Source organism: Podarcis liolepis, assembly GCF_965112155.1.
Source record: "Podarcis liolepis genome assembly, chromosome: 12".
Lineage (NCBI taxonomy): Eukaryota > Metazoa > Chordata > Lepidosauria > Squamata > Lacertidae > Podarcis > Podarcis liolepis.
Genome location: NC_139563.1, coordinates 11,894,945 through 11,922,272, shown reverse-complemented (window position 1 = coordinate 11,922,272; position 27,328 = coordinate 11,894,945). Strand labels below are relative to the sequence as shown.

At 43.4% G+C, this 27,328-nt stretch overlaps 1 protein-coding gene across 1 annotated transcript in view; it reads right to left on the bottom strand.

Annotated features, from left to right (window-relative positions):
- DPP6 (dipeptidyl peptidase like 6) overlaps positions 1 to 13,725 on the bottom strand; it is a 497,800-nt gene extending 484,075 nt beyond the window's left edge. Inside the window, exon 1 of the mRNA XM_083466765.1 lies at positions 13,102 to 13,725. Coding sequence (XP_083322891.1) covers positions 13,102 to 13,161 — 60 coding nt within the window. The 5' untranslated portion in view covers positions 13,162 to 13,725. The remainder of the gene's footprint in view (positions 1 to 13,101) is intronic.
- Between the last annotated feature and the right edge of the window lie 13,603 nt (positions 13,726 to 27,328).

Below are 27,328 nucleotides of genomic sequence, written 5' to 3'. Positions count from 1 at the left end.
AAGAGTGTGAGGTGGAGGTAGGGGACCAGGAGAGTGATCCAGTAGATGGGGTCAGTGATATATGGGGACTGACACCACCTGCTAGACGAGAGCCAAGACAGAGGGGAGAGTCAGGGCAGTGAGAAATGGAGGTGCACCAGATGTGGCAGAAGAAGAAGCTGTTCAGCCAACAGACAGGTCAATAGACTCCCCACTTCCTCGCTGTACAGCAACTTCTGTACAGGAGAAGTCTAAGGCTATAGGTGTGTAACCCATCAGCAGTGGATACATAAGCCAACGGGGGGGGGGCAGGGTCTCCATGTTTCTGCAGCTGTGCTGCAGGGCCTCAATCTGTAGACCACTGCCTGGAGGATAGCAGCATGCATGTCTATCCAGAGCACTGTGGAAGCTGCTGTAAAAGTCCTTTTCTTGTCAATAATGACTGCTCCCCACATTAAATGGGGGCACCCTTTGCGTGGTCACGCACAGCCCCCTGGGCCCTATTAGCACAGGCTTGGCTTCGCCTTCCCCCAGGTGGGATACCTGGAGGTCTCCGCCTACCTCAGTCAGTTGCCCAATCCCACCTGGAGAGGCGTTGCCAAGGTGATTGAGCCAGGTGGGGGGGAGGGACTACCTGCTCACACAATAGGGGGAGGATCTTACCTGGGAATCGTCAATTGGCTCCAGAGCCTGTCCACACAAAGAGTTAACTATCAGACATATGCTTTCCTTGACTGGGGAGTGCCAAGGCACTTGTCTATATTGACTGATGGGCCAAATTACTCCTGAATGTGTGCATTGACATGGGACACCGACCACATCAGATGAGCCTCCCTATCAGCTTGCAAGTACCAAGAGTCACCTTAGAATGCAACTGACTTGGCCCTGCCAGGAAAGATTAGTAGTGATACATAAGCTGTCTTTCAGAGAGGGTATACGCTGTTACTGATCAACTGAGTTTATGCAAGGTAAGTTTCTGAGAAAATCCAGGCTTCCCTGGAACATGTTCTGAAACTATTTCACTACACAGAAAACACAACTATAGCAAGAAGATACTGAACATAAGGAGGCCAATATCTATGTCCTCTGGTGTTGAAAACAAGATATATTTTTATATAAGGAGATAAAATGAGGACTTCATAAATTCTACTTGATTCCAAGGCTGCGATGAAGCAGTAAATTCTGGTGCAAATGTAAGAAATAGCTCGCTTCATATATTACTGCAAATGAATGCTGTGGCAATTCTATCAATTGCAACCTTTAAGGAACTCTCCTCACAGGCTTAAACTCAAAAATCTCATCTGTAAAAAAAATGTACGTAAGTGTCTGGGCAGGCTTATGAAGTGAGCACCTTTACCTTTGATGAGGAGACCCATGCAAAGGTAAACCTTGAGAAACAGAATCAAGTCTCAGGGATGTCTCTGTCCAGTTAAGGACCAGCCCTGTTTGCACATTAGTATTCCAGTTACAGTTCCATGCATAGGTAGGCAAAGATGGATACCAAGAGGACAAGTCCACAAAACGTTTTCCTTGCTTATTAGCTAACCATTTACAGTGGTACCTCAGGTTACATACGCTTCAGGTTACAGACTCCGCTAACCCAGAAATAGTGCTTCAGGTTAAGTACTTTGCTTCAGGATGAGAACAGAAATCATGCTCTGGCGGCGTGGCGGCAGCAGGAGGCCCCATTAGCTAAAGTGGTCTTCAGGTTAAGAACAGTTTCAGATTAAATACGGACCTCCGGAACGAATTAAGTACTTAACCTGAGGTACCACTGTATTTGCAGCTGCCAACCCTCTCCAATACAGATAGAGGGCTTGAAAGAAAGGCAGAGCCTTCTCTCATTTGCACTGTTGCATGCAAAACTTAGCAATGGGAGAGACTCCTGCTGTTTTTTACCTACAAAGCACAATGTAAATGAGACTTCATGGTGGGAACATGAATCCTACTTGTTGCCAGCCAGCAAGCAGATGTAAAGGTAGCATGTAAAGTTGGCATGTGTTTTAATCTATAATTGAAGCCTCCAATGTATATTTTTAAAGGTTGGTTTTATTCATTTGGGGAGGTTAAACTGTTTCTAATACTACTACTACTAATAATAATAATTTTTACTTATACACCGCCCTCCCCAGCCAGAGCCAGGCTCAGGGCAGCAGACACCAATAAAATCACAGTAAAAACGTAATGGGGGGGGGGACCAATTTAAAATACAGGTTAAAATGCAATTTAAAATGCAGCCTCATTTTAAAAGTAGCCAATAGATCAAGACCATAAGGGAAGGGAAACATAAGGGTTGCTTTTCTAGTGTTGCTTTTTATTGACAATTTTAATTATTGGTTTTATTCTTGACAAACTACTTATAGGTTTTATTTACTATTAAGCAGAACATAATTTTGACTTTTTAAAAATGTGTTTAGATTAGACTAGCATAGGTTCTGATTAAAATTATCTAGCTAGAAGCAAGCATAAATTATAAAGTTGCTTCCTTCTCTCCCACAGATATATTGTTGCTGGCACCCATATGTCTTAAGAGGCAATGGACTGCACCTCCAGGGATGAAGTAAAACCACTGCATTAGCAGTGCCAAAGTGATCTCCCTGGGGTGCAAGCCTGGGCAACGTGTATGGAGGTTCTGGGCTGCCCAGACGACAAGACCCCCCTCTCGGCCTTGCTGATGTGGTCCAAAGGAAAGCAGAGAAATACGTTTGGCACCAGCTTGGCTGCAGGAGTTGCTGGAAGGAAGTATATAAAGGCACCATCCAACTATCTTTGAGACTCCACTCTGGATTTGTGTAGGGTTTACTTCTGAGACCCATTGACTGCCCTCACCTGATTTAGCCAGCCAGCTCAAGCCGTTTCCCAGGGTTTGACTGCTATCACATGCTAACACTTCTAGGAGCCACAGGTGAGAGCCAAGTGCAGGATGGGGGTCAAAGGTGGGCAAACTACCTCAGAAGGAGCATGATGTGTTCCCCCACCAGAGTTACAACCCCTCCCCAAACACCCAATAATGCTTAACATTAACACTGCTATTCCCCTTTTGCAACTCTACACACACTCAAGATTTTGTCCAGCACGAATGTAACCAGTGCAAGGGTATCACAACTGAATTCCATATAAAAGTTGAAAGACCCAGATCAGAATGCCTTAGCATGGCTGGTCCAAGCTAGTTTATGCAGTGCAGTGCTCTTACAATGCAGAGCCACATTTCACAATTCAATCACGGGAGATTAGGGATCAGAATAAAGTCATATGGCAACCAAATTAACTGTTCTGCTAACGCTAACACAGAGAAAAAGTAAGGCTTTTCTTAACTTTGCTGTCACACATCCTAGAGTACAGCAACATTGATATTCAGATAATGCACTGTTCATTTCTAAATTGCTGTTTTGAGGTCAAACATCAGTAGAGGGCAACTACATTATACCCTGTGTGTTTTTTAAAGTTTTATAATATGTGCTAGAGAAGCACTATTCAGTGACTCTGCCTGGTTTTTAAAGCACCAAATTTAACTTAATTTTGTAAGTGGGAACATCCAATAAAATTTTACTATGTGTTTAGCTCTCATTAAAGATGGAAACCAGCAGTAAAGATCACTACCCAAAAATAAAAGTCAGAACACAACCAAACCTGAATTTGGACTTACAGTACGTCTTTTTATGGACCTCATCCTTATCTCCAATATCAAATAGATATGATCTGGATATGTACAATAAGGGGAACAGTCTGTTCACAGTTCACTGAACACTGTTTTTAAGTACTATTTGAATGACTGAAAACCAACATAATAGTGGCATTTGTGTGTTTTGACAGCTAGCTTCCCCGGAACGAACAGACACCAACTGAATTTATGGTTCACATAACAGACTGGAACCCAGCTGAAACCTCAAGGGCCACCTATTTCTGCTATCTGTTACTACAAAAAAAAAGTGAGAGTGGAGAGAAGAGTTGGCAATGGGAAAGATAGTTGGAGAGGCTGGCTGCAAGTTTTACCAAGCAGGCTGTGTTCAAGTCACATGGGAAACACAGGATGATATTGCTAGAAATCATTTCTCTTAAAACAATTTGAACTCTGAGTTCTGGCCCACATTCAACAAGTACCACATATTGTATAAATTACATCATTATGGGGATCATAATTTTCCTGCATATTTTCCTTCAGATATTCTTTTACTTAAAATACAGAACACAGACTATGGTACAGTGGTACCTCGGGTTAAGTACTTAATTCGTTCCAGAGGTCCGTACTTAACCTGAAACTGTTCTTAACCTGAAGCACCACTTTAGCTAAAGGGGCCTCCCGCTGCTGCCGCACCACCAGAGCACAATTTCTGTTCTCATCCTGAAGCAAAGTTCTTAACCCAAGGTACTATTTCTGGGTTAGCGGAGTCTGTAGCCTGAAGCGTATGTAACCTGAAGCATATGTAACCCAAGGTACCACTGTACTGAGTTTGTTTCCTTCTGTTGACTTCAATAGAACTGACGGCATTGCTAGTCAAGAGATGCCAGTAACAGCACAAGAAGGATGCTTCTATTAAGAAATTATGTAACCTTGCAAATAATTCCCAGAATCATGATCAGACCATGAACGGCTTAGGATACCTGAATATATTGATGACAGTCATCTTCAACACATCAATGGTTTGGGGGAAAACAGAATCACACCAACTACCTTCCAATATAGCAAGCGTCTCAGCCTGGAAACAATTCCAACTCAATACAAATAACCAGATTACTAGCTATCTAGAATCTGGTTTGCGAGGAACACAGAAAGTTGTCTTATGCCAAGCCAGAACATTAGACTATCTTGTTCAGCCTTGCTTATGCTGACCGGAAGCAGCTGTCCAGGTTTTCAGGCAAGAGTCATTCACAGCTCTAACTGGAAATTGTCTGGGATTGTAGATACAGTATTTTGTATGCAAAACTGTGTGAGCCCAACATAAACTTAAGATATAACATTACATTGACTGTATATTTCTTCCAACCAATGCTGTAAGGCACAAGAGAATAAGGATAGTCACTCCAAGAGTGACATTGCTAGGACAGAAGCAATTGACAATCCTTCTCTCACTTCCCATCCTGTGCTGCAATTTACAGTACAGTGCAGGAAGGGAGAACATAATCCCCTAGCTGCATGGGCAGCAGAGGAAAGCCATGAGCTTCCTTTCTCCAACGCCAGGAAAAGGTGCAAGCTTTGCTAAGGAAAGCAGTTATCAGGTTAATTCTATTGCGAGGAAAGAGCTGCCTTATTCCCAGTATGTACCTGGCTGAATCTGGTGACTTCCTTATTAGTGTTACTGAGCACAGTTAGCCATATAACTTTGTGTATAAAAGGACTCAGATTTCAGCACTGGTTGCAAGTTGTTGGAAATGGGCCACTGGCCATTATCAGGAAAAAGGGGGTTGTGGCAGAACTGTGGAGTTATCTGAACACTTTGAGAAGAGCTCATCTGAGAAGAAGACTTGGAGAGTTGACAGACTTCAAGACTCTAAGTTGTTGCAGAACTCTGTAAATTGTCTTAGAACTTGCAAGTGGACATTGCAGTACAGAAACCCCTCTTGGACCAGAAGAACAAAAGCCTTCATGCAACCTGTATACAGTGGTACATTGGTACTCAAATGGCTTGGCTCCCAAACAAATCGGCTCCCGAAAGTCGCAAACCTGGAAGTAAGTGTTCCGGTTTGCAAACGTCTTTCAGAAGCCAAACATCCGACGTGGTTTCCGCTTGAGTGCAGGAAGCTTCTGCAGCCAATCGAAAGCCACACCTTGGTTTTTGAACAGTTTCAGGAGTTGAACAGACTCCTGGAATGGATTAAGTTTGAGAACCAAGGTAACACTATATAGTGTGTAACTATGGAGTGTTTGTTTTATGTGTGCCAAGTAGAACAACTCTGCTTAAAACAAGTGTTTTGTGTTGGTGGGCTTAACAGCTTTACTGAAGCTTCCATGGTGCATGCACAGAGAGCAAGATTTATGGGTTGAAGATAAACACACACCCTAACCACCTTCACCCATTTTCAAGAAATCCCTCCAAGTATCAACTCTCTTTAAAGACGATGGGCAAGCGAGGTTGAGAAATTAGCATTTTTTAAGGTTCCGTCTTATGTTGCTAAGGAGGGGGAGTCTGTATCAGGAGTCCATTAGAAAGAGGGCAACTTTGTACTGTATCAGATTAGATTATGAGCCTTTTAGATTTACAAGGTATCCTTTGATCACACAGGTGTTCACAGCTGTCAGATGCTAACACTTTCTTTAAAAAACTTTCCTCTTTTTTAAATAAAAAAAAAGCAAACTGTCAAGTAACAGAGTTCAGTTTTTCTTTTCCAGGGGGTGGGGAGAAAGTACCCAGCATGCTCAGTTAGATTGTGGTTACCTGCCCCCAAGCAATTGGGCTAGAATGGGCTAGAATTTTAAAGAAAGAATCATGCACTGCTCTCCTACAAGGTAATGGGAGGTCTGGCAGCAGAACAGAGCATTGCTGGAACGCAATCATAAAGTGTGAAATAAAATGAGCTTGCAAGAACCACTCACAAAAGTCATTAGTATTAGTCACAGTTGTCAGAAGGAGCAAAGGAAACTCTGTAGCAAGTCCGAGTGACAGGTCTGTTACTTCGCTCTCATGGTAGGGATTCCCTCCTTGAAAATTCAAAACATTTCAAGTGAACTAGGATGGAACCAGACTCTTAGTGCTTTGAGAGAGAGACAGAGAGAGAGAGATGGTAGAGCAGCTTTTAAACTAATCATTCTGAGAAAGCTGATAGGCACTGACGAGCATTTAGTTCTGGACAAAATCATCCCTAAAAGACAAGGATGGAAATGTTTATGACTGTAAAAATAGGAGAGAGGTAGAAGTAGGCAATAAAAGTACAGTAGGATATGACAGTGATTCAAAAGAGGCCAAAGTGCATTAGGGAAAGACACATGTGTCAGACACATTTGGAGAGAGATGCTGTGTATCGGTGCTCTTATGCAAATACTAGAAGCCTACAGACCAAGACGGGAAAGCTAGAGAGCACAGATATAGTTGCCATAATGGAAGCCTGGTGGAATGGAGGGGACCGATGAGACACAGTTATCTCTGGAGGAAGAATAGAAAGGAGTGTACCGGGGGTGGTGTTACTTTATAAAGAAAGAAATAATAATAATAATAATAATAATAATAATAATAATAATAATAATAATAATGGGTGGTGCTATTGTTTTTGTTTGTCACTGCACTATGTATTTTTATATTGTAAACCACCTGTGATCCTTGATTTTAAGGGCAGTATAGACATTTAATAAATAACAAATACCAATAATGTGATGCATCAAGCAACTCCTTAGAGTCCAACAAAGTAGAAATCTGAGAAAGGGCATTGTGGGTAGCAATATCAGACCCAAAAATAAGACATTGCCAGTGCTTTCAAAGAAATCAAGGGATGCCTCAAATGAACATTCAGCCCTGGGTCTTTTTTAAAAAAGGGTTATAAGCCCAGCTCTTAAGAAAATGCCAAATCTGCCACTTGCTCTTCAAAGCTTGGAAAGCAGGATGACAGTGAGCTGGAGGTGGAGTGAGAGATGGGCGTAGCATCTACCACACCCCCTTCACAATGCTGATCCAGACTCTTCTCACTCACAAATCCATTTCCCCATGGTTACCTACAATATATCATCTCTGTGCCCCCCTAAAACATTTTATTGTGTATTTTTTTTTCATTCTAATGCAGAAGAATTGTCCCCGCCAGAAGATAATAGCTATAAAAAATAAATATAATTACACCTTTCTTTGCTCTGCTGTGCTCCAGAAGCAGACATCCTGAATGCCTTACTGGGCTTGCAAGAGTATATTACCCTGGCAAGAGAGACCTATTGCCCCTTAAGATCTGTGTAAAAGTGGGAGGATTGTACACTAGGGCAAGTTGGGCACCACTCCACCAAGTTCAGCCTGCCTTCAGTGAGCCCCCACCTGTCTACTGCCTTAGTCTAGGAGGTGGCACTGGCCATCAGCATCCTCCTCCATAGTCTTGGTGTTGCCCCTTGTAGAACAGCAGGGAGGGGAATGGAGACAAAACTAGAATTAGTTGGCTCTGTCTGTCATTGACTGTAGCCTCTACAAGTAATACATTATGGTTGTGCTTGCAGTTAATATAAAAAAGCATGGGTGATATACTGCAGTGCATGCCAATAACTAAAGAGAGCTGATACTTAAAAAATAAAAGAGTTGCCTGCAGCTTTTCAAATAGGGGCTGCAGTGACACTGATATCCCAACCGCCCAGAGTGGCTGGGGAGGTCCAGCCAGATGGGCAGGGTATAAATAATAAAATTATAATTATTATCATCATCATCATCCCTTGCCTTGGCACTTTTCTCATGGCATAGCCTTGCTGCTTTGCTGTGTTGTTGTTCTAGTATGTATGCTTTGATCCCAATTTTATTATTATTCACATCCAAGGGTTCCTATGATGGATCCATTTGGTGGGATGGGAATTTTAGTATTTTAATTGTTGAATTTATATCCTGACTTTCCTCCTGAAGGTGTCCAGAATAGCAAGCTCATCCTCATTTTTTTTTCTTAAGGGGAAAAAAATTCTAAGAACAGTTAATTAAAAATATTCTAAAAGCAGTTATAACTATAAACAATATTCTTTAGCCACCAATTGCCCGGGCAAACTAGAATGTGTTCAGATTCTTCCTGAGAGTTAATATGGATAGAGATAGATGCACCTCACTAGGGAGATCATTGCACAAATAGGGAATCAACACTTAAAAGCTTCTGTCATGGGGTCAATGCCAACTGGGAAGGCCCAATGGTGACAAGGCCTTACTTGCAAACCATAGAGTCCAAGATGTCTGATACTGGGGAAGACATTTGTAGCTATTTGAGTCCCAAGTCATTTAGGACTTTATGTGCTAGTGCTAACACCTTGAATTGGGTTCACTAGCAGCCAGGGCAGTGCATTCAGGACCAGTGACGCATGATCCTCTCATGTTGCCTCCATTCACCAACCCAGCATCTGCATTCTGCACAAGCTACAGCCTCTGGACAGTCTTCAAGGGCAGAACTAGTCTAAGCTGGATGTTAACACTTCTAGCCAAGAAGCTACTTGAGATTCCAGTGATAGGTTAGAACAAATGGAGAATAAGGACAGTAGGTGTACAGATGTGCTCAATCCATTATGAAAGCAGTGTGGGCTGGTTGGAAAATAGCTGTTTTCTGTTCTGTGGTGCAGAACCACCCAACAATGATATCTATTCATTCTCTTACTCATTCTGGATCATCTCTTTTTGTTTTCAGTCCTTTGTTGCATGGTATTATTTCTGAACTTTGACAGGCTTCTTTGCAGCAAATTCAGTCATACAGAAAGCTTTTGTCTTTAATTAAATATCTTAAATTATGAAAGGGGGAGGAAGTAAATTGTAACTAGCTAGGGCGTTTGTAGAAGCAGCTGTTGTAGGGATTTAATCGTTCACTTAACAAATTCAATTGGAATGCTGACATTTAAGCCACGACTACTATGACTCTCCACAAACAGTCTTTCATTGAACTTTAAGTTGCTACACTGCATAGCAAATTGGGATGCTTCACTGTGTTCTCACTCTTGTTATTATTATAAACAGACTCTTATTCATCCTAAGGTCCCAGACAGTGGTCATCCTGCCCCAGCCATCTATGACATTAGAAACTGGCCCTGGGGACTTGTACAAACACAAAAAAGTATGTGGCATAGTGCTTAGCTGCTGCACCTTCCCAGTGAATGGAAAGCAAGGTTTTGCCTATGTTATTTCTGCAAAAGAATTAAATCACACAGATGGGGGGGAAATAAGGCAGGAGTGGGCTGGGAAAGGCAGAAAGGTTTCAGTGCTCTACAGGTGGAGTTGCTAGCTACTTCAGTAAGCCAACCCCAATTTTCACACAACATGAAGTTTGATGCTGGTGGAAAATACACACAAAACAGCTTCATCTCTAACACCAGTTATATATTACATCATTGTTGTTTTATTCTGTTTGTAAACCACTCTGAGGGTTTTGTTTTGTTTTTTACAATCAAGCAGTGTATAAATTATATGAAATGAAATAAGTATGCATCTGTAATTCATATTTTTGCCTTCTGAAGGAACCTGTCTTTATAAATTTCATAAACATACCAAACAGTACCATTTTATGCACCAAGCTATGCATAATATATTTACTTAACAGAGTTAAGTTTAGGTTTGCTAAGTATTGCAAACCTAACTATTTTAATAGTTCTGTTTTTGTCTTGAAAAAAAACTGAGGGGTAAACGGGGAAAGGGAGTTCATGAGTTTTACTCACATCAAGAGTTACTGATCAAATTATTATTTAAGTTTGTGTATTTGCATATTTAAACATACCATGATCATCAAAAAAGCCAAACTGTCAACTGCATGACAACTGTTTTCCTAGACTGCAAAACTTGTAATGCTCCCCTATGTACCAAAACGAGCTTCTTCAAGAAAGTTGCACAGGATTTCTTCCCAACATCTAGTTTCTATTTGTAGGAAGTTTAAAAATAAACAATGGGACCACACTTGAAGTAATAAATGTTACAGTGTAACTGTAACTAAATGTTTTTCCACAGAGCAATGAAGAAATACCAAAAGTGTGTTATGTGTGTGCATGTGCTAGCTATGAGTATGACTTACTGAGCAGAAACATGCCTTTGGCCCTTTTTCTGGGATGGGGGGGGAGTATCAGAATAGTGTTCTGGGCTCACAAAATGAGAGGCACATAATGCTTTCTCTCCTTTGACCATCAAAATTGTTCAAGAGTCGCAAGCTTTCAAGCCTCATAAACCTCTCTTCAGGTGCTCAGATCTAACCTAAAGATGGTGAAATGTCTTACACATCCAAGAACTGTCTGGTAGCTAGCCAGGAATATCAACAAAAAGGAACATGTTGTGTTCTATTTTTTCAGCATTCCAAGGCAAATGTTGTGTACCAGTGAAATTGCAGTTCGTTTCCCCAGATCGCGCAACAAATGCACCTGTCGTGTGGTGTGCTAATGTGAATAGCATTCAGCTCCTATTTCTTATTTTGGATAAATATATCCATATTGTATGTATGACCTGTGATAAGAATGGTGGCAGGTAATTTAACTGCACCATTTCAGTCTTTCTTTGGCTTTCTTTTTATATACAGTTATTAAATGCTTTAGAATAGCCTTCCCCAACCTCGTGCTTTCCAGAAGTTTTGGACTACAATTCCCATCAGCCCCAGCTGATGGCTGATGGGAGTTGTAGTCCAAAACCTCTGGCAGACACCAGGCTGTGGAAGGCTGCTTTAGAAGCCACAGACCTGCCCCTTGTAGTGAAGTTCTGCTTGTATCATCTTTGCATTTCTATTTGCCTATTTTATTTTATATGCCAGTTTTCAAAGCAGACTTCTCTCAAACTGCCTTACAGTTAGCATAACAATGACATTTAAAGCAAACATCCAAAATGCAATTAACTTTAGACCAGCAGCAAAGTCTAACTTTTAAAAGGTGGCCACCAAGGCTACCTTGTTGAGTTTTTTTTTGAAGGCTGTGTGCATCCTCTCAACAGCAGTGGGTTGCATGTGCATATTTGGGGGGGGGCACACAGGTGCAAAACTATTGGGTAGCACTATCATCTTTGGCTGAGAACTAAATTATACACAGTGCTTAATACATACAGAAAAACAGGTGCCAGTATCACCTTCAGTTTGGAAGCACCTTCCCTAATCCCAGTTTATGGGAGCTCTCAGTTGCTTCAGTGACAAGGGAGATGTACACTTTCATATGTTCATCATTTATTCCAGGGTTAGGCCTTGGCTTTCAAAAATGGATGGCGGGGCACAAAAATAACACGACAATCCTAGTTGCACCTACTCAGAAGTAAATACTACAGAATTCAATAGGGCTTGTTCTTAGGTAAATGGGGTTAGGGCTGCAGCCTAAGCGTTAACTGCAGTATGGCATGCCTTCAGGTAGGGAAATGTGGCTTTGGGATTCAAACTTTAACCCCACTTCTTGCTTGAGCAGGAAGTGCAACAATAACTTTTGAGTTAGACAGGAATAGCTTTGCTTACACTGCCTTGCAAGCCTGGAAGCATTAATGCCCCTTGCCCAAGATTTTAAAAGGTGTAAATTAATACAATGCAGTTCTTCCCTCCTTAACAAGGCTTAAGATTCCGCTGACCTCAGAGATTTACAGCAGAGTAAAAGTGCAGAGGATTACACTCCGAGAAGCAGAAGTAACAGAAAGTGAATACGGATTCTGTCCAGTCATGGGACTTGGACGATGAGAAGGCTAGATGAAGCTTGACAACAATTCATTACATGATGTAGTATATGTGCACGAACGCAGAGAGCGCTCCATTGCAAACCAGGACGCTGAACTTCCAGAAGTTAACTAGGGAACCAGAAACGGGTGCTTGCAATCCTGCCGTGCAACAAAGCCCCGATTACAAGATGAAGCACACCTCTAATTGCACAGATAAGGCGCTTGCACGTCTTCGACCGTCTTCTGCTCACACTCAAGCAAAAAACCCCAAGGGACGTTTTCTGTGAGCCTCCACTATTACATGTGTTCTCATGTAGGCGATGTATCGATTTCAAGGTTCCCCCCTTAGGTCGGCTGGTTTAGCAAATGATCGCAAGCAGATTGGTGGAAGGCGAACGTGCTCAGCACAAAGTGTGGGGGGGAGGGGTGTCCTGTCATAAAAGGCAAGGAACCCCACCCCTAGCAACAAAAACACCCTCAGACGCTTCCGAATTCGGGTCGCCCCCAGATCTTGGGGTTGCCCAGTCTGCTCTTCCAAACTCTCCACGAGGAATCGATTCTAAGCAACACCCACAGGCACCCCCACCCCTGCTGTTTTACGCGCTACAGCTACAGGCGTTTCCCCCGACCGCGCGCAGGCAGAGAATCCCGACCTGCGCGGTACCTGAACACATTCTGGCAAAGGCAAGCCCAAACTGCAGGCAAAACAGCAGGGCGGCGGCGTGGAAGCCCTGCGCCGTCCCGCAAAGAAGGCGGCGGGAGCCAAGAAGACCATTACGCGGCGGGCGCCGGCCCTCCTTCCTCTCCCCCCCCCCCGCCCGCTCGCTGGCTCGCTCGCCTTTGCACCACAACTTTCCCACGGCAACGCTGCCCCTACCTTGGCTCCTTTGCCGCTGGGGCAGCGGACGCTGTTGGAGACTCCGGCCGTCTGGTTCATCTCGGCAAGTTCGCTGGGAGGGAGGTGCGCGCGCGCTGCTCCAAAGTTTTCCCGGCGCGCTTTCTCTCCTGGCGGGAGGGCGGCCAGATAGAGCTGCTGGCCCTCAGCCCTTCCTTCTCTCGCCGTCTAACGTGACCACCCCGTGGAGGAATCTGCAGTCGCAACCGGCGCAGCCGCCGAGCTGCCTCCTCAAAGCCCGAAGGGAGAGCCGCACGCTTTCAGCGGGAGGAGGAAGCCCCGCGAATGGAAAACCCGGAGGCTCTCTCTCCGCACGAGGGAGCGAGTCGTCCCCTCAGAACTGCAGGGAAAGGGGGCTCTTTCGCCCAGCTAAACGGCCTGCCTGCTCTTTGGGTTAGGGGTGGGGGTGGCGGGGAGATTAACCTCCCCAGGGGCCAATGACAGAAGTTTTGGAGGGGAACGAGGGGGGGAAGGAGGCGGGGAGACGAGCTGCTGCTTTCGTCTCCTCAGGAAGCTGAGCTGAGGCCCAGAAACGTGCGCCTCAGGGACGCTCTTCAAGAAAATGGGTCCGTTTCCCACCCTCGGGGCAGCGCCATTTCCGCCTCCTCTTTAAAAAAATATGACGCCCCAGACAGGAGTCTTTATGTCGCGGGAGCTCTGAGGGTTAAACAAGTGTGCCCCCCCCCGGCGGGCGGTTCTCTCAGCTTGGGGCGCTGCCTCTCTCTTACTCGCTCTCTCCCTCCCTCCGCCGCTGCCTCTGAGGCGAGGCTGCTGCCTCGGGACTGTCAGGAGGAGGAGGCGGCGGCACGCGCGCGAGGCTCCCTCCTCGCCAGCCGGCGGCGCCTCTGCCAAAGGCGCGCGCGGGAGGGAGACGGGCTGAGGCGATATTAGTGGGAACATCAGCAGCTGCTACTGTACAGCCAGCCCTTTCCTATCTACTTTAATGCGTGCGCGTGTGTGCGCGCGCACTCTCCCCCGAACTCTCCCGCCCTTTTCTCTGGGGGTTTCCAGCCCTCCCCGCGGGAGGAATTCCTCAATTAGCGGCTCGCGCACGACCGACCCAGCGCTGGCCCAGAGTCAAGCGAGACGGCGCCGAGGCGGGACGAGGAGCAGAGACAACCGAGTTCAGGAAGAAATTTCCTCTGGCTACATTGAACTAGAACCCGCGCACGCACTCAGCCCTCCGACGCTGGCCCATGCAAATCTTATTTATTAATCTTTTCCAGCACACTTTCCAAAGACTTATAGCGTGTTTTTCTTATGCAGGGTTGTATTAGCATAAATGCTGCTGGGCTCAGTGGGATTTGGTATTCCCAGATACATGTGCGCTGGACAAGTGGCAACAGGTTTTTGAAAACCTGCAAGCATGCGCAGAGCTGGATTTTGCGAAGAGCTCTAGCTAAGGGGTGGAGATTTTACTTTCTTGGGCTCCATGATCACTGCAGATGGTGACAGCAGTCACGAAATTAAAAGACGCCTGCTTCTTGGGAGAAAAGCGATGGCAAACCTGGACAGCATCTTAAAAAGCAGAGACATCACCTTGCCAACTAAGGTCCGTATAGTTAAAGCTGTGGTTTTCCCAGTAGTGATGTATGGAAGTGAGAGCTGGACCATAAAGAAGGCTGATCGCCAAATAATTGATGCTTTTGAATTATGGTGCTGGAGGAGACTCTTGAGATTCCCATGGACTGCAAGAAGATCAAACCAATCCATTCTGAAGGAAATCAGCCCTGAGTGCTCATTGGAAGAACAGATCCTGAAGCTGAGACTCCAATACTTTGGCCACCTCATGAGAAGAGAAGACTCCCTGGAAAAGACCCTGATGTTGGGAAAGATGGAGGGCACAAGGAGAAGGGGAAGACAGAGGATGAGATGGTTGGATAGTGTTCTCGAAGCTACCAGCATAAGTTTGACCAAACTGCGGGAGGCAGTGGAAGACAGGAGTGCCTGGCATGCTCTGGTCCATGGGGTCACGAAGAGTCGGACACGACTAAACAACAACAACAACAAAGGGGTAGAACACCTGCTTTGTATGCAGAAGGTCCTAGAGGTTCGATCCCTGGCATCTCCCCTACCTGAAACCCCGGAGAGTCACTGCCAGCCCGTGAAGACAAGACTTAACTAGATGGACTCTGTAAAAGGCAGCTTTCTATGTACAGTGGTGCCCCGCAAGAAGAATGCCTCGCAAGACAAAAAACTCGCTAGACGAAAGGTTTTTCCGTTCGCGATTTGCCTCGCAAGACGAATTTCCCCTATGGGCTTGCTTCGCAAGACGAAAACGTCTCGCGACTTTTTTTTCTTTGACTAAAAACAAAGACATGTTTTGTTTATAAAGTTAATTTATTTTCCCTTAAATTTTTGAACTGCTCTTTACAATATGTGTGACTTTAAAGAGCAGTTAATAAACTGTTGTTGTACCAAATTTGGCTTTGTTTGGACTTTTTTTGACCATAGGAACGCATTAATTGATTTTCAATGCATTCCTATGGGATTTCGTGCTTCGCAAGACGAAAAATTCGCTAGACAACAAAAATTGCGGAACGAATTAATTTCGTCTTGCGGGGCACCACTGTATATTGTTCCAGAAGGTCCCTGCCATTCAAAAAATGCGGGGGAGGGGGTGGGAATACCAATATTGCACCCAAATAGGGGGTCCTGTGCTTTTAACAGCTGTGTGGCAGTTATCAAGATTGGCAGGTTCTCCACTCACTCAGTATTGCCCAGAGGCTCTTTTGCATCTCCTCACTGACTTCCCATGTCCACGCAGATGCATCTTGCAAGGCCTGGTGATGGTACTGCAGGGTGATCAGTTGCGAAAGAGAGAGAAGGCTCCTGTCACAAGCATTATGCAGAATATGAGATGCAGGTAGGCACATCCTGTCACAAGCAAGAGTTTTCCCTCCTGGTGCCAGGTTTAGCAATGTTTCGTAAGGTACATCACATTTTTTTGCCTGCACACTTATTTAGGAGTAATTCTGATTAATGGGGCAATGGTGGGTCTTATTTCCAAGTATGCGTGCATAATATCTTATTGCTAAATACCCTTGTGACCCCTAATACACACAAACACACACACACACACCAGGTCACACTGTGCCCCATTCTAGCCAGTGCCCACATTTTTAACTTGTCATGATTTTGTTAGTCTGCCCCTTGATGTATATCATACTCTGTGGATGATTCTTGAGGAAAAGCTGCATCTTCTGTGCAACCACTGAAAGAACAGAAATCCTCTTTTCCCAAATGGTTGCCCTAATGGTAGCAGATTTTCTAAAAGCTAGATGACAAACTGCATCTGCTGAAATGCCCTGTTTAGTACACCTGCATGGGAATCCCATTCTCCTTTGGGTTCCCTCACCATGAGAGCATAGAACCCTTTCCAACCCCGCCAACACCACAAAACATTGAATCTTTTCCCTTTTTTTGAGAGTAAGCCAGGGGTTGTCAATCTTTTGGGGCTCATAGGCAAATTTGTAAAGCAGAAAAACTGTTATGTCACATACACATAACAACCAAGCACATACCACAACCTATTCTACTAGCTGCAGTAGTAGGCTTCTTTTAAGCATGATTTTTGCAAGCGGAAGGGAGAAGGCCTTTGTAGCAAATATATGCATCTATGGACACCAGGTTGGTAACGCCTGCTCTGAACTGCCCACAAAATGCTTTTTTTCCAGATGAGAAGAATAGGTGTAAATTTGCAGAGTAGAGTTGAAAAGTTGAGTTGAAAAGAATACCTTCCAAAAGCCCATATTTGGCCTTGACTTCCCAAAACTAAAACATTCAAGTTGCCATTGTCCCCCAAGACAGACAGATGCCAACTCAACTCATCAGTTGCCTGACTCAAAAGTTCGTTGATAGCTTGGGGGCATGGGCAGAAAGTGCTTTTACAGTTGGAAAGTTCTCTCTAGACTGCACTAAGCACACTTACTAGTGAGCAAAATTGCATCCAGCTTGGTGAAAATTACTTCTGAATAAATAAGCTAATATTCACCTTGAAATTATCTCTTTGTAAGGTAAAACCACTGGGTATGGCATGAAAGGCTGGAAATATTTTGCCATGCCTGGATAGCTCAGTTGGTTAGAGCATAGTGCTGGTAATGTCAAGGTTTCAGGTTTGATCCCCAGATGGGACAGCTGCATATTACTGCATTGCAGCGGCTTGGACTAGATGATCCTCAGGGCCCCTTCCAACTCTACAGTTTTATGTTTCCATGCCAGCTATAACTTGTTAAAAGAAAACAAAAGTTTCACATGAAAGCCTTGGTCAATTCACACAATTGGGGCTTGATTCTCCATCCAAACAGAACCTGCCCCACCTCATTTATTCACCATAGTTTGAGTGATGGGCCCGTGATGGGCCATCCTCTTTTCTGTGAACAGTCTATTACACACTTAAATATGTATATTCAAATTACTATATCCACCGCTTCATATTCCCAAACATCTCCGGAGACAATAGTGATTATGAGAATATTCAACAGAGGAACTATTCATAAACAAGGGGGCTTTGTCAAAGCCTTCCATGACTGTCAATCTCTTCTGGGAAAGTATTATTAGTCTCAGTAATACCTGAGCAACTACACTTTGACCAATAAATCCAGTGGTGGGATACACAAACTGAAAGACTGTGCCATAAATTTGGCGGTTCCTCCCTTCATTGTACACAGTGTTGTCGGATCTTAGTTATCTGCCATCAGCCAAGATTTAAAGTATGCTGCTCTGGACTCATAGTTTAGTGGCTTGGTATCCATACTTTACTGAGCAAGGTGGTTACGTGGCAGTAAATCAAGCCACAGGACTTTGTGAGCAGCATGTCTTAAAAAAATATTATTTGGTTGAGGCTGTTGACCATGGAAAAGCAAATACAATATTCCTTCAAGGGCGGGCAGGATAGCCATTATGGCTGAGAAAATGAATTCGCACTTAGCGCTCTGTGGCTTACTCTCAACTAAATTGGGTTTGCTTCTGAGTAGGTATTTATGGAATAAGGCTGTACATCAGTGGTAGAGAATCCCGTGGCCCTCTTGGTGTTGTTGGAAGGCAACACCCATCAAATCCAGCCGTAATGGCCAACAGCCAGGGATGATTAGAGTTGTAGTCCAGCGTTTTCTGGACAGTGAAAGGTCCCCCATGCCTGTTGTGCACACTGGGTTAAGTCATGAGGCTACAGCAGCCAAATGTGGTCCTCAGGACTTTGCTGAGGCAACATACCCCACTGGCTCTACCCTGGGCCTTTTTTTTTGCTAGACAGGAATGTGTGACAATGGCTCTTTCTTAAATGGATGGAGGGGCTTGTGTCCAGAAGCCAGCTTTTCTGGGACTGGATAGCCTGCTGTACAAGTCAAGAGCTGTATCCATTGCTCTGCCTACTTTTCACGCTAGCTCTTCCCATCACCAGCATGCAGCCTCTGGATGGTTGCCCACGAGAGAATGCAGACTCAAAAGGGTCCCCCACACCCCTTCCTGAATGGAATAAACATTAATTGGCTGGTGTCATACTTAAGGCTCAGGCATAATTAAATATATCCATGCCTTGAGAGTACATAACGGTTCTCCAATCCTCCCAAATAGTCATAATATTGATCACAGCACAATATAAGCTGGAGACAGAAAATGCTTTTAAAAGAGCTGGAAATCGCACGAGAGGCATTTTTAACCTTGGTGCATGCCGAGCAACACAAACACTGGGTAAAAGAACCCTGCTGTGAGTTCAGGTTAGACAGGTGTTTTTGAAACACTTCGAAACCCTACTATCAAAACCTGTGTGATTGTAGAATGAGGGAATACACTACAAGCAGTGATGTTTTTATCGTGCCACCTCCAATACGCGGGGCGGGGCGTGTGTCTCTCCCATATTTATCATGGGCACCTGCTTTTTAAAATCATCCATTTTCTTTATCTATAGTTAACAACTCCTATAAAAAAGGCAGGTGCAACCAGGGATCACATTATCCTCCTGTCTGCAGGCTCCCTTGCTTACACAAGCACATCCTTTTACAGGTTTGTATTTGACTTTGATTTTCTGACAAGGTTCTTTAGCTTTGACTTTGTATTTAGAAAACTAGGGAGCTTTGGAAACTGGAGAGTTGCCTTTTATTAGGAAAGCCAGTGATGCTAGACTGCAGGGCATCATGACATTCAGACCATATGCTTGTGCACATGGCAGAAGTCTGCCCAGAATGCTGTTTAGCTTAGGCACAGGCCCTTTCACACTTTTCGTCACAAAGCTCAAAGGCAAGTCTTGGGTCTCATGAGGCTTCAGGCTAGACAATGTCCCAAAGTCTTGCAGTGTAAGTCTCAATGCCACCTCTCCTCTCCTCACTGCCCTCTTTCTCCCCACAGGCTTAATTATGGTAGAAGCTAATTATTTTATAGGGAAAAACCCTGCTTTTAACAAGACATGGTGTGCATGGGGTTCAAACATACCATTGCCCCACAGGCAAACCCTGTGAGCAACAGCAATATTCCCTCATGCCTAATCCTACCGTTCTGACACCAGTGGCTGCAGGAAGACAAATGCAATTTAGCAATACCTTCAAATAGTAGTCAATGAGTAATGACTTTAATCAATTCAATTCAATTCAAAATCCTTTATTAGGCATAGCACACCACACATTAACAAACAAACATCATATACAGACTGTATAAAATACGGGCTCAGCGAACACAATTTATCCCAGACCTATTCTTAACTCCAGGACATAAATCGATGCACATAGATAATATAATACAACACAGCAACATCACCTACCATTACAAACCACTAAGTCTCTTTATCATGGCCCATTCTCTCTTCATGGACAGCATTTAAAAATTCAGCCGCTATTAAAGTAATTTGGTCATCGCTGTCTGCCAGCAGGAATGACTTTAATCCTATACACAATTTCCTGGGAACAGGCCTCACTCAAAGCACTGGGGTCTAATTCTGAATAATCATGTATAGCAGGCCTGTCCAACCAGTCGATCGCGGTCTACTAGTCGATCGCAGGATGTCTCTGGTGATCTTCCTTGAGCAACATAAAAAAAAATTGAACAACTGAACAACTCTGGCCTCTTTTCCTAAGCTCAACAACTCTGGTCAGTCTCCTCAAAAAAAAAAAAAAAAAAAAAGTTCAACAACTTTGGTCAATCCAATGGGTAAATCACCGACAATTTATTTATAGTGGGGGTAGATTGCAGTCTCTTGGAAGTTTGACACCCCTGATGTATAGGATTGCTGTTAAAATATATATGCAGATTAAGGGTATAAAGCAAGCACTACAAGCCATTATATAACTTTAGGAAGTATCAGACATCTTCAGAGCAGTATGAGGAGGTTTTTGTCAGCTCAGTCTTCCAAGCTTGTCCCTCTTCAACAAGGTTCAATATTTTCAGGGTAAGGAATCTAAGGAGATGAGGCAGATCCCAAAATGACTGAGCTTTCTCATGAGCCTTTTAGCTCAGTGGAAGAGCAACAACTTCACATGTAGAAAGAACTCCCTTCTATTATATATCATCCAGGCACATTCTCTATTGCTTTTTGGGTCCCTGTGCTGAAAACATTTCTCTTTTAACAAGCCTTGTAAATGGCAATCTTTATTCCAGTTGGTTTCTGCATTGAATATGAATTGAATTTATGTCTGTGCTGTTGTTGTTTTAGTGTGGGTGTGTGGTTTTTAAAAATGGTTTTATATATAATTGTTTTAACTGTTTTGTATATTATATTGTGAAATGCTTTGACATGTCTTGTGGGAAGCAATTCATAAATGGAATTATTATCATTATCATTACTATTGCTATTATTATTAGGAAGAAGAAGAAGCTGAAGTTGCAGCTGCAATTCCCAGCTTTTCTGGGTAGGGCTGGAAAAAACTCCTCTCTGAACACTTGGGAGAACTGCTGTCAATTATGGCAGACAATATTGATTTAGATGGGCAAATGGTCTTCCTTAGTTCCTATCACATAAATATCACTCACAGGTTGCTTAAAAAACTGGCTGTTGTTTGGATCAGCCCATACAGGCAAAAGGAGAAGAAGTAGAATAATTTATCAATTATCACAGGCTGGCTGAACAGCAAAGTGCAAGAGAGCAGAGCAGAAAAGTGCTCTCTAGAATACCTTGTCTTGCAAACATCCTAAGGCATTATATTTTGTGAAAAGGGTTTTACATCGGCTCAGCTAAAAGCAATATTAAAGCAGAGGCAAGGAACATTTTACAAGAGAGAGTTCAAGGATCAGCTAGAATTATATATAACAGCCCCAAGAAAACTCAGAACTTATATAAAAGCCGAGCTGCCTGTTTCATGGGATCCTGGTGAGCTGCAATTATGTTATGAACATGCATGGACCTCATGTACACATGTCCAATGTGACTGGTGGGTATTTGGTGATTTTGCTATCATTTATGGTTTGGATTGATTGATTATGTGTGTTGCATTCTTAATGCATCTTCCTTTTGTTTGAATATATTGCTAACCACCTGGCCTGGGGGCCAAAGGAGGAACATATAAATAAATCATATCATAAAAGAGCACGTATTCCAAAACCTTGAAAGATTTCTGAAGAAAATGCCCATTTCTTTAAATATTTTAGAAAATAACATGTTAGCTGTTAGTATAGTTTCTAGCTCTTGAGTCATTTGAGTGTGGGTTTTTTAGTATAATTTTACAAGTGATGAGTCCTTAGCACTATATAATTTAAAAGGATGAAATAATAGCATAAATTATTACACAATCATAAAACTTTAAAGGAAAAGCAAATCTGTTCCATGGTTTGTGTTAGACTGGAAAAGTCATATTATTTATCATTTAGGTTTCAGTTTAGCTGGGTCATTTCCAGAACCTCATGGAACAAGATGGCTTCCTTAGGGAAATATAATGAGTGAACTCTCTGAGCGAACTTTCTCAATAGTCTATAGCTGTTGTGGTATTGTCAGGGACTAGACTTGACATCAGGTAGTATAATGATGATGATGATGATAAATTTATCATTTATACCCTGCCCATCTGACTAGGTTTCCCCAGCCACTCTGGGTGGCTCCCAACAGACTATTAAAAGCACGATAAAAGATCAAACATTAAAAATTTCCCTAAACAGGGCTGCCTTCAGATGTATCCTAAATGTCAGGTAGTTGTTTATTTCTTTGACATCTGATGGGAGGGTGTTCCACAGGGCGAGCGCCACTACCAAGAAGGCCGTCTGCCTGGTTCCCTGTAACCTCACTTCTCGCAGTGAGGGAACCGCCAGAAGGTCCTTGGAGCAGAACCTCAGCATCCTGGCTGAACGATGGTGGAGATGCTCCTTCAGGTATACTGGACCAAGGCCCTTTAGGGCTTTAAAGGTCAGCACCAACAATTTGAATTGTGTTCGGAAGCATACTGTTCCTTGGTGGTGGGTATAATGGCACCAAAGCTTCATCTCTCACCAGGAAGGAAATGCATACCCCACTGGAACCCAACAAGAATGGAGCAACAGGATCAATGGCTAGAGCACAAGTTAAACTCAGCCTATATGAAAGCTTTAAAAATCATACACAGATTTGTTTAAAACATGGGCAGGCAAACTAAGGCCCCAGGGGCTGGATGTGGCCCAATCGCCTTCTAAATCCGGCCCGTGGATAGTCTAGGAATCAACGTGTTTTTACATGAGTAGAATGTGTGATTTTATTTAAAATGCATCTCTGGGTTATTTGTGGGGCATAGGAATTCATTCTTTTTTCCTGTCAAAATATAGTCTGGCCCCCCACAAGGTCTGAGGGACAGTAGACCGGCCGCCTGCTGAAAAGGTTTGCTGACCCCTGGGTTTAAAATAATGCTAGCTTTCACCTCCTGCTGCTGGAACTGTCCCAGGTGCTGAACGGCCTGCTAAATGTAAGTTTCTGTCTTTCATATATTTTTAACGAGAAATATGATCCCTAATCAAGGGTTTAGAAACTGAGTGTGAAAGCATGTCAGCAGCCCTTAATATCCCCACCACAGCTTCACCTCTGACCTTTGCTCATTCTTTGGGAGGAGCAGGACGAAAATTAATTGCACTTTTAGCTAAACACATTGAGAACCCTGACTATGGGGACTATGCTCATCTGAATGCACAAATAATCCCCCCTCCAATTGAGAGTGAGGGGATTGAGCCAATGGGAACACTGGGAGCAAGGCTGGTGTGTGCTCCACATGTTCCCTCTATACCAGGTGTGGGGAGCCTTTGGCCTTCCAGATGTTGTTAGCCTACAACGCCCATTTCTCCAGCAAGCACGGCCAGGGATGACAGGAGTTGTCATTTAGCAACATCTGGAGTGGTAAAGGTTCTCCACACCTGCTCTAAGCATTATTCCTACTCACATTCTTTGAATGTCCAAATAACCTGTATGATACCTGGGGTGGCATTTACATCCCAAACCAAAATGGCTAGCTTGCCTGGTGAATACGAGTCACAGAGGACTTCAGCCATTTCCTGTTTTTATAACTTAGTTCCCATTTATATTGCCCATAGTTGGAAGGAATCCCAAGTACACAACATCAGGTGCTGCCTGAACCCATTGTCATCCTGCTTTCTGAAGACAAACAGGGAGAGAGAGTATATTTGGCTGATGGCCTCAAGTCTATGACTTCCAGCCATAGCCAAACAGTCTAAAATTTGTTGGTAATTGTCATACCAGGTAGCCCCACATCTAGTCCCACATCTCTTTGGGGGGATACGTTCTTATGCTGTTGAAGATTAATGTGCCCCTGGACATGTTAAGTTCCTGTACAAGTGGTCTAGTCTAATCCTGTTTTATTGTTGCTTCTGTGCTGCTTTGGGTGATTTTTTTAAAAGCAGGCATTATCTATAAATCAAGAATTTCTGAGCAACTAGTAACTCAGGCTTGAGCTATGGCATAGTTGAGCTGGATCTGGGATTTTTTATTCCTGAGGGCTTAGTAACTTTGAGGGTATTGTAGAATTATGTTGTGTTTATATACCATGTATTATAGATATTGTATTGAATTATTATTATTTGAACTGGCTTCCATGAGATGTACCTATAAAGTATAGGCACCTATAAAGTCAGCCTACAAATATTTTATTAAAAAAAATACCTATGGAGAAGTTTTAGGTGTTGGCCTTGATATTTGTTCAGGATTTGTTCAGGAAAGCCATCAGAACACATTTCATAGAATCACGTCCATAGTGTTAAGAAATTATGGTTAGTCCTGTTTCAGACCTACCTACCATAAAACTGCATTCTTGTTAGATGCTGTTCCAATATATTTGGTGAATTGTGACCAAATAATGATGGCATTAACTAAGAGTGGGCACAGGCCCCAATATTTTTCTTCTATCTGTGAGGTCCAGTTTGTTTCTGAATCACCCTCTGCTTTCTCTACCTCAGTCTGTATTCCCAATCACTATGGGAATGGGAATCTAAAAATGGGAATCTAAAAATGGTTGTAACCCACCCACCCACCCATTGCCCAAAGTGTATGAAATTTGCAGGCATGAGAGCTCATCTAGAATTTCAGACAAGTAGGTACAGAAGATTTTTCAGGAGATTCACTTTCCTCCCTTATCCATCATTGTTTCATATCTTTGAGGAAGAGGGGGTTTATCCCTTGCTCTTTCTTACCTTAATAATTATTAAGTGGCCAAGTCATGCAAATTCTTGCTTGTGCATTAAAAAAACCTTTGCTGTTTCACACCAGCTTTTCCAGTACTAGGCCTTACAGGCTTCCAATAGAGTTTACAATGTGAGACTGTCTAGAACACAACTTTCCAAACTGTGTGTTGCGACACAATGTGTAGGCTGCAGTGTGTAGATGTATCACACAAACGCTCCCTGCGCTCCTCCTGGGGCTGGAAAGGGTTAGTTTAGCCTCCAGTTAGTTTAACCTTCAATAAAACTGAATTACTGTGTCTTAAAATGATGCATGACCAAAAAATGTGTCACCAACTTGAAAAGTTTGGTAAGGTCTGGTCTAGAATGTTTCCTACAGAGAGCTGGAAAGCTCTAGGGATTTTATTTTATTTTATTGTACAGGTGGCGATCATTTTAGGATCATCCAACTGATGCATGATGAATGACACACAGGTCCTTTTGGAGTTGGAAGGAAGGGACCACGCAGGTCATCTAGTCTAACCCCACGCAATGCAGGAATTTTTTGCTCAAGGTGGGGCTCGAACCCACGACCTAAGATTAAAAGTCTCGTGAGCTATCCCAGCTGTTTTGCACTATAAGGTACAAAACATACAGGGAAGAACCCCACAGCAGCAGAAAGACAAGGCTTTAGAGGAGTCCTGATCTGGCTGGTGGTGGAGTATTGACATTGCACAAGGTGGATAAGACCCCTGAATTATCCTGATTCACCTAATTATTTGGCCCCCATATAGAACTGATGCACACCCCTGTCATAGACATGGATATTCTCATTCGTTCCTCAACAGTTTTGAAACCCAGAAGTTTCACTAAAGTCTGAGCATTTTCTGGAAGCTAAGAAAGGACTTTTCCATCTATTGTTTACACAGAGAATTGAATGCATGCAAGATCATTTCGTTTTTGAATATTTGATGTCTAACCTTTTTAAAATGTAGTAATTCATCCTGAGCCCCAGTGATAGGGTGAGTAATAAATCTAAATACTATACACAGATAAATAAAGCACCAGAGTTCCAAAGCAATGCCCTTATAAAGAATTATTTAAAGCCTTTTGATGAAAACCTAGCTTTGATGTTTTGCATTAGTGTTATTCAAAAATATGGAGCAGGTTTTGGATTCTTTTCTTTTTTATCATTATCCAAAATGTTATTTTTCTTCCCCCTTTTCAGCTAAGGAATCCATTTCTGCAAGAGCAATCCGTTGGGGGCTGCATGCCAGAGGTGGGTGTGCCCGGAGCCAAGAGTGAGTTCTCACAGTGATTAGTAGGTCTCTGTTAGCTGAAGTAGTATATAGCCATCCAGGGCCAGCCCAAGACATTTTGGCACCTGATGTGAACCACAAAATGGCACCCTCCATCCATGCCAGGTAAGAAGGGGTGAGTGAAGATCTACTGTGAAAAAACTATCACAAGGGGGGAATAAAGATTTACATTGGTATCTGCTGCCCCTGTGAATCCTGTTGCCTAGGGCCGTCACCTCCCCTTGTCTTGTGAGCCGGCCTTGTAGCCATCATGATGAGCAGCCGCATCCTTTATAAATTTGTCTCATTCTCTTGCTTAAAGCCAGTTGGTGGCCAACACCACATCTTGTGGGAGAAATTTCCATAGTTTAATCATGTGCCGTGTGAAGTACTAGTGCAAGAGCACAAGCTTTTGCACGTATAAAGTTGCTGGTTGGTACTTTCACTTAAAGGCTCCTATAGAGATGGCTATGGAAAACCCTCTGCCACATATTTGACAAAAATTACTGGCAGCTAGAGACGACAGCACTGAACCACACAGACCAGTGATCTCAGGCGCCACCTGGAATTTATCTCGAGCAAGCCCTACTGTATTGCAATAATGTTATTGCTCAGCTTTGATTTACTTTAGTAAGGTTTGCACAAGAAACATTCCCAGCGGTTTGTACTAAATTTAGCTGATGTTCGTTGTGTAATATATTTTGCTAATAAAATACCTTTCACTTTATAAACCCTTTCCTGGGGATTAATGCTCAGTCGCCTCAGTCCCAAGGCTCGCGCAAATTTACTGACATGTAATCGTAAAAGATCTACCAACTAGCTTAACTAGCCCGTGGGACAACCCCAGCAACCAATAGAGACCATGTGACTGTTTTCTGCTGACCAATGCTTTTCTTTTAAAGAAAACAAGGTTCCGGTACTCACCATAAAGTTGTTACAGTGAGCGCGACACTTTTAACATTGGGGGGGGGAAGAGGTGCCGGTACTGTGAACCCTTGAGTACCCCCAGAAAAAACACTGCTGATGACCAAACTATGTCCCCCACCTGATAACATGCTCAGGGCACATAAAGCCTCTCCAGGTTAGTCACAGCTGGCAAGGAACGATTGGAGGCACATAAAAGAACATTAGCGCTTCAGTCCAAAAGAATGCATAAACAGCCCTTTGAAAAAAGACTGAAGTCCTTTTGATCAGCTGTCAGACAGGGAGCAGGAGGATCTAGATGCAATCTCCTCTTCCTCTCAAACACCTGATCTCTGGTATGGTTCAACCTCCTTGAAAGGGCTCCATATGCACAGCTCCAGCTGCAATATCAGACAGGATCCATTTGCATGGTATTTCTGTACATGCAGGGCCCTCCG